At 40.4% G+C, this 11778-nt stretch overlaps 1 protein-coding gene across 1 annotated transcript; it reads right to left on the bottom strand.

Moving 5' to 3' along the window:
- Positions 1-311: 311 nt before the first annotated feature.
- Positions 312-6056, bottom strand: rnf44 (ring finger protein 44). Its single transcript, XM_070913260.1, has 10 exons — positions 5914-6056; positions 4765-4987; positions 4471-4638; positions 3838-4011; positions 3537-3698; positions 2273-2388; positions 2076-2163; positions 1622-1743; positions 1423-1522; positions 312-1325 (listed from the first exon to the last, which is right to left on the bottom strand). The coding sequence occupies exons 1-10, from the start codon at positions 6018-6020 to the stop codon at positions 1263-1265; spliced, it is 1323 nt and encodes a 440-aa protein (XP_070769361.1). The 5' UTR covers positions 6021-6056; the 3' UTR covers positions 312-1262.
- Positions 6057-11778: the final 5722 nt, after the last annotated feature.

Below are 11778 nucleotides of genomic sequence, written 5' to 3' on the forward strand. Positions count from 1 at the left end.
CTGCACATATTGCTTTCTGCACAGGCCTCCAGAGCTCTATGGCGTCAGCATAGCCTTCAGACGAGGACTCCCATCCTTAAAAGCGGTCAGGGTGGAACCACATGCTAGTCTTCCCTTGTGGCGCTTTCTGAATAAGCAAGCAGTTCTTTTAGTATGCTTCTTTGTCTCTTCTTTTTCTTTAAATTTTGATGATTTTGGTGGCAATGCTTGATTAAAATATTGCTAGTCTGAATCAACAGTTCATGCAAATCCTAGCATGCTGCCCTGTATCCAGTGGTTACACAATGCATTGGCTCTGTGAACAGGACAAACACACACACGCACACACGCACGCACGCACGCACGCACGCACGCACACACACACACACACACAATATGCACACACGCGTACACACTTGCCAGAGGAACAATGCTGACATGGAGGGTGGATGTAGCACTTGTGCAGTTATGCCAGATGACCTCGAAAAAGACGCAGTCCATTAATCCATGACTGCTTTTGTACAGATCTGTGTTCCAGAGTGGATAATCTGGGGTAGAAAATACCCCACAGTTGCATGTCCCATCACTTGCAGTCCATAACCTCAGGCTTGATAGAATCTGCATTTAACCACAGCAAGTCACACTTTCACAATAGCATTGGCAAATCTAAAAGAAACAAGGGGTGAAACTGTTGAAATGATCAATACATTATTGCAGAACATACATTATTAACAAGTCGCTTTGCCCAACACCTACACAAACATGCATCTATGATGGTCAGGCGTCGCCTCCAAACACAGATACCCATGTTGAAGTATTCCTATTATTTTTCTGCTAATTGCACAAGGTGTCCAGCCTATCATCCTCCAGGCTCCCCGACTCACCTCTTCCAATGCAGGACTCCCACTATTTGTGAACACCACAACCAAATCCACTAAATAAAAATGAAACCCTGTAAACAAAAGCAGCAAATAATGCATTGTAGGGAAAATCTTTGGAATCTGCAACGAAGGGGCAGAGAAAGAACTGGCTGGCGATCCCAGAACTCTGGCTATAGGCTGCAGTAGGCAGTGGGTTTCATGAGACTTGGACAATGAAGCACAGCAGAGGTACAACAGGCCCCAGAAACAATCCTGGATTGCTTATTATTTAGGAAGGGGCAGGAGTAGTGTGTTGGTAAGCTATATTTACTGGAGGACGCAGGTTAGGTGGCAGGTGTCCCCAGTTTTGGGACTCTGGTGTGTGCAGCTTTCCAGTTCAGCACTCAGAGATAGAGAAAGTTCTCACTCCACCTCCCGGTGTACGTCCGAGGCATCAGCTCGGCAGATGGGACAAGTGCGATTGGTCTGGAAGTCGAGCGGAAACACAAGCGTTAAAGACACTAAGCACCGTGTATCAAAATATTCATACAAAACGACAAGAACCAAACTGGCATCAACTTACCTTTAACCATTTGTCCACACACTTTGCGTGGAATTCATGGTTACACGGTAATACCCGAAGTAGCTGCCTACACTCAAAGTCACTAAAGCACACAACACACCTGAGGGGAGGAAAGGAATGCGTTACTCGGATATAGATACATCTATAATCGGCTGAACAAAAGTGATTTGCTTTGTTAAAAGTTGAGGAAAAGGCTTACAGCGTTTGTTCAGATAGATGATTCTCTGAGTTGAATCTGTAGGACGGAAGTTGCTCTATATCTGCTTTAGTGAGTCCACGTGGTTTCGCTTCACCCAACCTCTCTGCCAGATTCAGTAATGCCTACAGAGAGAGAGAGAGGACAATGCTGGTCATGTTTTGGGTCTGTCAGGACAAGTGCTCCATAAAGCCACCAAATCATTTTTTGTCACACCGTTAACCTCGGAGATATAATACAGTGAGAAAAGGAAAGAGGTAACCTTTCCTGAAAAGATGCCTGGTGCTATTTCTGGCTTTTAGAATGTATGGCCACATACAAAAGATGAGAACATTATTGTACTTGTGAATCTCTACACATGTACATGAACTCCTCACCAACCATCAGCACCTTTACATGTGTACAATGTATTGTCATTTCCAGTGAATTACAATGGATTGAACACCATCACACTAACCTCATAGTTCTCCATCTCCACATCATCCACATCCAGGTCTAGACTGATGGCTGGGCCCACTGCTGTTGGAGGCACAGGAAGCATTGACCTGAGCAGAGAGAGAAACATACCTTGTTGAGCAAGCATTCACATTAATGACCACACGATTAAGGCTGCTATACTTCATAAAACAGGGTGCTTTTATTGCAGGTACTCACAGGAAGTATGGGAGGAAGCCTGGGTAGTATGATGGAGGGGGAGGAGGAGGGGGGAGGGGTTGCTGCAACCGGTATCTCTGTCCACTCACTCGCCGGGGCAGCATGTGGGGATATGGCTGAGGAGAAAATTCAGCGAATTGTGTAAAACAGAAGTCTGTGATTAAAGTGAACTATCTTCTTCCATTTCACTTTATGATGATAACAAGTTTTAGAAAAGTTTAACTGCATTAAAAAGGACAAGCTGAAACAAGAAGGACAGTTTTACAGTAAAGTGACAATTCTTTTGGAAGCAGTTAGTGTGGGATTACATTTTCAAAGTACATTACATTTATTTCCACAACTGAAGACAGCAGAAGGTGCAGCGTGTGGTGGCGTTACAGCTGTTGGAAGGCACCTCTGACAGAGCTGTGCAGAGCAACAGCAAGTCATGTAATGAGTAATGTACAGTAAGTAACTGCTGCTACTGTGAAGCAAAGTAATGTTATTACTTTTTCAATGAGTAACAAGTAAAGCGAGTAACCCGAGCACTGGTTAAGACAGTGGATCCTAAACTTTCTTCTGACACTTAAAGGCGTTTTTTTAACAGCCAACAGAAGGGAGATAGGTGACTTTTACTGAAGTAACATCATCAAGAACATGAACTGCATGTTTTGCCACAAATGTCTTTTATTAGTATCTGTTGTAGAAATGAAAAATGCAAGTAAACTGCCAGACATTTAGAGACGAAAGACATTATATTATTATTATTATTATTATTATTATTACTACTGTGCAGTTAAGTTAACTTAAGAGCAAGATAAGCTTCTTTGTATTTTGGATTTGATGTGGTTGCTTTGTGAGTATCACCAGTTTTTCTTTTCCTCCCTGTCAAAACCATCTTATAATCTAAATGATAATGGTCTATTTAACTGACTCCTCCTATTACCCCCTGCTTATATGCACCCTCTTGGGTAAGAAACACTCTTCCCCAACAACCGATGGATAGATAGGTTCAGACTGTTGCAGTAGAGCTGTTCAGTCGCCAGCAGTATGTGAATGCATTTATCCACACACAAGGATTGAACAGCTTCCTGCAGCACAATCCACCGTTGAAACAATACCACTTTTAGTTTATAAGTGTGTAATGACATGCCCGCAATCGGATACAAAAACAGTTTCGAACTAAAATGTAAAACTTTTTAATATGTTCTGTGTACTGGACAGCCTCCAGCAAGTGTGCTGTCAATTTCCCTGGGAAATAAAGGTCTGAAAGAGGCTGTCTTACCACTCCAAAGGGAAGCTCCTGATGCAGAGGCTCTTGAGGAAGATACTGTAGGGGCAGAGAAGGAGGCAGCGCTGGTGGGTGATGAGAGGGAGGGTAGGAGAAGGTCCCTAATGGGTGCTGGTCCCCTCTTAGGTCAACTTCATTCTCTACCCTCTGTAGAGGCTGAGAGGAGAGAGACGTACAGAGAAGGTTACTGTTAGACGCGACATATGTAAGCAAATGAACCAACGAGTGATCGCATCCTACAACCACTATGCTGTGTTTTCATTGATGTAGCACGAGTATGCTGTGAACTACTCACCATGCGTGGGTGTTGAGGCTGTAAAGGGACAAATTGGCTCAAAGGAGTAAGGTGCGGCGGCTGGTGGGGGGGTACAGATGGGGTTGGGTGCAATACAAAATGTTCGCTGGAGATCAGGGGTGGAAAGGCTTGATAAGACACTGGCATATGCTGCATGGTACATGCCTGTATGAGCTGAGGAGAGAGAAAAAAAAACACAAGAACAGACATAAATGTATGTAAGTCAATTTTCTTTTTTTCAACAATCAAACTCAGCACTTTGAAGCAGCCTCTGCCTAACCAAAAGACATTTGCTCCTTATATTCACAGGAAGGCAGTTATAATGGAAGCATGTTGTAAGCGTGTAGTGAACAGAAGCGATGCAATACATGAAACCACAGACCTGACAGTACTGCCACAACACCACACTAATTACTGGTCTGTCTCCACAAATAAACTACATATACCACATAATCATATTTTATGTTGCTTAGCTGTTCCTAATATTTGTGCTAACATTAAGACTAAGCCACAAATCCTTCACAGTAACAGCAGCAACTTATTTGTTAGTCATGAACAGTGACAGATTGCATGGCTGGTATGGTGTGCTACATGGATGCCACTGACATTTGGGCTCTTCCTTTTCAAACTCACAGGAGGAGGAAGGCAGCAGAGCAGAGAGAGCTGTCCGCTGAACATTACCGAGCATGCTGGGAGCTGCTGAGTGTTGCACCCTGGGAGGGGCTGCCCGGTGTGGATGGGAAATCCGTGGGTCGTCACCGTCGTAACAGTGTATGATATCGGAACTGATCCCTGGTGCATCTTTTAAGACAAGAAGTGGGGTGGGGGGGTGACTCCACAATCTGCCTAAAACAAAAGCATGTCTGCCAAAAATGTTTAATAAATGTTGGAACTCCTTTACCCATCAGGTTGTTCTTGTTCTGTTACCTGGTCGTGTAGATCCACCATGATGGGGCTCTGCTGGGGCAGGTGAGCAGCAGGGTGAAGCATGCGTGGTGGTGTGCTGGTGTGGCTGTATTGTCTGGACTCATCTAAAGGAACCTGTTGGTGATGTTGGGAGAAAAGCAGATGATGGAAGTTCTCATCCTGGACCAGGGAGCTGTGCAGCACAGGTCTGTCTCGTCTCCCCCACTGGCGTCTCACTGGTGGACTGAAAGATCATACAGGAAAAAAAGAATAATTGCCACAGATGGATCCATACATTATCCCTATAAACAGACCCGCATCAGGTAGATGGATTACATGCTATTTCCTTTAAAATTAGCTCTCAGTTGCATTAGTTTAGGTGCCAAACTGCTTTTCCAACCATTTAAATGTGTTTAAGTTTCAACATTTTGTTTTTTAAAGAAGTGGACATACAGAAAAGACATATCAGTTTAGTCATTTAACACTGCTAACTAATCAGAGTCACAATACCAGTGGTTCAGTGTTTTCCAACTAAAAGTGACTAAAATGCTTCCATAAAAATCTACCTTAAAGATGTGATATTTAAAGATATTCATATTACAGGTCTATATATCCAAATAAATTAAGTTGCATATCTATTATATTATTGGCAGAATAATGCACAGATGTCAAGATGGTAAGTGGAACATATGTTGGAAATCTTAAACATCTTGCGGAGAAACATGCAAGTCATACTTGTGGGCTGATGGTGCTTGAAAATCTGCCTTATCTTAATGAGTCAGTGTGCAGTTTTGCTGGATAGATGCTGGGAGACATGTTACATGTAACAAAATACTGTAGCTGGAGGCTCTAATGCTCCTGATGAAGGAGATGCTACTAGGAACCCTTAAACATGAAATCACTGCAGAGCCAGTGCTTTAAACTTAAGAGACAAAACATGACCCTGATAAGTCTAGAGAATTCTGGGTTTCTCATGTTCTCCGGTCATGTGTTTATATCCAATATGTGGTGGTCTATAATTCTGTCAAAATATCAAAACAATATATGCCACATTTGTTTTAATTTACATTCAGGAAAAAGAAAGGTGGAAACTTAATTTTAATATTTTTAAGTTAGATACAACAAAATAAATAAAACGTATCTTACAGAAAGACATGGCAGGGTTTTTACCTTCTCCTGAGATGCACTGGGGCGTTGCAGGGCTCTCCAAGGAACCTCCTTGGGTTTAAGGGGGCTGTTGGTGGCAGCCTATTTACTGCTATTTCCCATGGTCGCATTGGTGACGTCGTGCAGACGAGTCACGCTCTGGGAATGGAAACCGTACAGTGGAGGCACTTGTATGTTGCCTCTGATTGTCTTAACCCTGCAAAGACACACCAATGAACAAATTCACAATCCTGCTTCTTATGCTGCAGAACTTATTTATGTCCTTTATCTATCAATTGAACACACAGGCTAGTCATTCCAGAAATTCATGAGGTACAAAATGAAAATGATATCAGTTGATAGCTAGTTTTACTCACTCATTTAGCATACCAGAATATACCAGTGCCACCTTATATCAAAATCAATTTTCAGATCTGTGTTACACCACACACCCCAGTAGGATTAGATATGTTGTTGTAAAACTGAATATTATGATTAGAAGCTAATAAAATAGGGGTTGAAATAATTTAAACTGTTGGTCATTTCTCCGAGGACCACTCAAGGTATCTGGACCCCACTTTTGCAACTCCTGTATTTTTCAGTAGCATAAATCTAAAGCAATCTGATTTTTAATTAACCGTGCTCTAAATCCCCTAAAATTAGTAATGTAAAGAATAGATGAGTGATTTGAGAAAATGTTTGACTTCATATTTTACTGAAGCACGCGTTTTTCTTGAGGGAATCGTTTATTTCACTGCTACATTTCGCTTTCACTGACCTTATTCAGGCTTCTTATATTTCATTGGAAATGGCCTAGTTAGGCACAAGCATCAGACAATTTCTATATATTTGCATGGTGACTGACGCCAACATTATCTGCACACATCAGCATACAGTTGGTCTGCAAGACCTGTTCACTCACAAATCTAGTTATTTATCTGGATAATATTTAATTGCACACTGCCCCCTCTCTCTTGTAAGGTGACATTAGCCTCCCAAGATGACTGCTGGGTCTTTTTAAAGACTTAAATATCTGTACTGAAATTCATATTCACTTGCTTTAACATCCCAGTGGGACTTTCAAGTATTGCTTTATTAATGGCAAACACACTTACAAAACAAAACAGTGTTATCGCCAGCCATAAGACAAACAACAGTATCTTGGCAATTCATAGGCACCTATAACTAAATTCACGTAAAAGAAAAAAGTCACAACCGTATCTCAGTTCAGTTAAACACATCCCTTAGTTATATTTTTAATTCCAGGGTATTACAAAGATTTGCCGTTAAATGTGTTGAGTTCAACCAATATACTAAATATAGTGTGGAAGTGGCAGTGTAATTAATGCGGTATATGCGGGGACATAATAAATAGGGGTCGCTGTGGCCTGCCTGAACAAAAACATGGAAAGCCATGTGCTCAAAAGACAAAGCAACAACAAAAGACATGGTAGGCAAGCGGAACTGAGAGCTACCATACAATTTAGGAAGCCACTGCAACGTTACACCATTTCTTAAAAGTATTATGCAAAGCCCTGCACACATCACTGCAAACATGACAAACACGATCGTTGTGGCAACCATTGGTTCCTTATTGCCAGGGCAAATTCGACGTCCCCTGCTGAAGGAGAGCAGCTAACTTTAGCCAAGCTAGGCTAACGCTTTGTCCAAGCATAGTAGGACTCACCAGCTGCAGATAACTGCCTATAGCAGGCTATTTAGCCAGCATGCTAATACGTGGTTAAGACGTCTGCTCAATTGTCACCGCATATTCTACCCATGTACCGTGTAACACCATAAACAGAGACCAGCATTGAATGGACAGGTTTAGCTAGGTTATGAGTTGGCCAACAACACAGCCCACATCTTACTTTCTTAGCTAGTTTGCTTGCTCGGTGAGAAGGGGAGATGGCAGGTGTTTCAGCCTCCGAAATGTCGTGTCCCATCAAGTTATCCTTGCATGTGAACGCCTCTAACCGACTACCATCAGCCAATAGAAACTAACGTTACCTGACTAACTTATCAATCGACTGCTGTTTCGTCTGAGAGATTTTTGACAATGTCGGACGGAGCTGCTAGTAGCTTGCTAACGCTAGCCAGCTAACACAAGCTTCCAACTGCTGCATAGGGAATCCGTTTTCTCCAGAGACCGCAAAATGGCCTGTCCGTTAACGGCAGCGTTTACCTGTGCGGGAATTACCGTTAAACGTACGAAAAGATAACGTTAGCACCCAACGATAGAGAACATTCCTTGGCGCGTGTATGTTCCTTGAAATGCATTGTTATGACGAAACCACGCCCCCTTTCGGCGTGACCAATCAGCGCGCAGCAAACACAGACAGCAGACATCCAGACAGTCTTCGCTATAATTTATCAAAACAAGCAGTTCCTGTTGTTATTTGTAGCTTATAAACAGTTAGTTTATAACCTTTCGTTTCCAATTCTTACTGTCTCTTGCTATCTATCACAACTGGTTATAGTGCTTATTGAAATAATAGCAACCAGCGTTGGAAAGTAAGTAGGTACATTTACTCAAGCACTTGAGTATTTCCCTTGTATGCTACTCTATACTTCTACTATTGCACTTTTTACTCCACTACATTTATTTCACAGCTAGTACTTACTTACTTACTTACTTTTACATTTTCCTAAATCAGTTTATAAAATATGATGCATTGTTATAAACTACCCAGCAGTATATAATTCAATTAAAATTCACCACCTCACCATATATACATTGAAGTACTGCTTACTTATTAATGAATTAGTAATAATGACCCAGTAATATACAGTAATACTGACAGGGGCCATTCTGCATAGTGAGTACTTCTACTTTAGATACTTTAAGTGCATTTTTGTTGCTAATACTTTATTAGTAAATTATCTAATACTTACTTACTTCCAGCACTGATAATCACTCAGTACAAAATAATCAGAAAAGGTTTCTACAGGTCAAACATTTAACCATTTGAGCATCAACAACGTGAAAAGTTTGAGAATATCCCAACTAAACTAAAGCATCTCTCTTGTGGCAACTTGTCTTCCTTCAAAAACAAAAATATTAGTGATAAATGTATCAATTTCGACCTAAAGTGTTTATTTTGTAGAAGACACTGCACTTAGGTCTGTAACTCTACAGTGGCCCACAGTCTGTTTTGACTCTCACTGGAGGCCACAGTGTCCTACTGTTCCGACTACCCAGCTTATTATGTAATATTGCACTTGCATGATCAAGTGAGGAACATCCTTCATGAGCTATTATAAGACATTTCTCAGCTGGGTATTTGTAGGCCAGCGAATGCAGCTGCAAAATATGGTATGTGATGCTGCACTTGAGAACTATCAAGCTTTATTAGGCCTTATAAGCTACAAATTAGGCCCAATTTGTCCAGTAAGAGTTAATAAATAATGTCTTTGTCTGTCTTGAATGCTTCCCTGCAAAGCATTGGAGCATATCTGGTCTTTTGAATGCATCCAAAAGTATGCACCTAATGACAAGCTGACTAAGGAGAGCAGCAGTGGTATGCAACATAGACTAAATGTAAACATTACACCATCGGTCTCGGTAGCAGCAAAACAAGGAGGGGCTGGAGGTTGAGCAGGATGACAACCCTAATAACCCGTCTAACCGTCTCCCGTAAACACGCGCCGCAAATCTCCAAAATTCAACCGAGACAAAGCAATAACAAGAGGAGGAGTGCAGTTACCTGATTGTTAATATGCAAACATCTGATCACTGATAATTTCCTTGTAATGTTCACATCTCGTTAGGCTAAGTGCGGCATCCTACGGTCAGCTGTTCCTGTGTGGAACATTCCGTGGATTTCACCACTGCTGTAAAAAAGGTGCTAAACATTAGACTCGCGTGTTATCACCACATTCTGGCTGTGTATTGCGCGGGTTTATGGTTTTGCAACCCCCGAGAATATTTCCGTTATCGCCATTTTTTTAGTTTAGCAAACGGTAATCCAGCCGAACTGTTGTTTTGATTTTCTGCAGTTCCCTGTTACACCCCCATTTCTGCGTATTTGCAGAGCAGAGAGCACACGCCACGCTGCCATTTTTACCGTAATGGACAGAGAAAACTGTGTCAGCCTGACTCGGAAGTTCAGGGTCGCCTACGAAAAGCATTCATTTGTAATCTGGGGATTTAGTGAAAAAAAGAAAAGCGATGGAACAAATATTCATAAGCTTTATTTAAATAGAAGTAGTAGGCTAATAGAAAATACTCTGCTACAAGTAGGCTAGGGTCCTGCATTCCCATTTTTACTTAAGGAAAAGTACAGAATCTATTACCAGCATAGTTTACTTAAAGTATCAAAAGTAAAAGTACTCATTATGCAGTGTTATATCCCACTGAGCAATTTGATGTTGAAAACACGTTTCATAGATTCAAATGTATGTCTACTTGTCTGTAGACGTTTAGTTCTGATTAAAGTTATTCAAGATTGAAAAGTGGGTTAATAGTCCTCAAAGCTAGAGTTAGCCTACACGTTGTTTCAACATCTTTTCAACAACTACATAGACCTTTACCAGACGATCAATAAATGTTTATCATACTAATCGAGACGTCAACTAAATTTTCACTTTTAGACTTATTTTCACCACCAATCTACGTCCTTTAGACATCTAATAAATAACACAGATGACCTAATACAGTGATTACAGTCTATTATTTGAAAATGTAAAAAACCTTAGATAACAAAAGGAAATAAACACAAGCTATCTGTACATTAATTTATTAATGGGACATTTTCTATCTTTTGATTATCCAGGAAGAGTATATTATTAGTTTGTTATTATACATATGCTGGTCAAGGTAGAGCTACTCTTACCCACTTTATTGGAAAGTTTAGCTCACAGTACATCATATTTTGTTGACTGTATGTGAAATCTTAATCTGCAATGTAACTATTAAATGTTGTGGGGTCAAAAGTGCAAAACTTCCCTCAGAGTTGTAGTGGAGTAGAAGAACAACTTCAAAATTGTACTTCAGCACAGGCTTTGAGTATACTTAGTTACTTTTCACCACTGCTCCTCTGTAATGTCTGTAGATTAGTAGTAGATTGTGTTGACTTTAGACAACACGCAGGATTAACATGAAGAGTTAAAATTCCCTTTTGGAAAAAGTAGTCTATACATTTTAAAGAAAAGGTTGATATTAAACTGCAAAGTATTCTACAGAGACGGTATAAATATCAACTCACTATATGGCCCTTTTTGAGGAACCTTATAGATGCTTTTTTTTCTCCACCTGCTCAAAAACATAGAGCGATTAGACCTCATTTAATGATAAATGTTTTTACAAGAAATCACTTAGGTTAACCTATCTGATTTAACCCATGTTAGATCTTAATGCAATGTACAACACGTTTTATTTATTTTTGTGACCAGTTATTTCAGAATCACATTTTGGTACACACACACTGAGACATCATTATCATTTCTCAAAAAAAAAAAAAACACCAGAAAGACAAATGTCCTCAATTCTAAAAAGTGGATAAAACAACACTTCAGTAGTTTAACCCATGAGAACCCAGACCAATTTCCCCTTCAAGGAAAATTATGGGGAATACACCACAGACCAAGTGGACCACATTGAAGACATTTCTGATGGGGTTTTTTATACTTCCCCTTAATGTCAAAGATCTGTGATGGTACATATACGTTACATTGGGCGTTTATGGTAAATTTACTTGTTTTATTGTTTTATATTAATTTGTTCAAGAAATATGGTCAAAACAGGTTGACTGTATACAGGACACACTATTAAAGTATTAGAATCGTTAAATGGGTTTTAACTTACCTTTAGTATCAAAATACAGGTTTTTGAAATTAGTTGCTTCCTTCACTTGTGTTTATATGTCACACCACCATTTTGAAAAGGTC

This window comes from Enoplosus armatus, chromosome 10 (assembly GCF_043641665.1).
Source record: "Enoplosus armatus isolate fEnoArm2 chromosome 10, fEnoArm2.hap1, whole genome shotgun sequence".
Lineage (NCBI taxonomy): Eukaryota > Metazoa > Chordata > Actinopteri > Centrarchiformes > Enoplosidae > Enoplosus > Enoplosus armatus.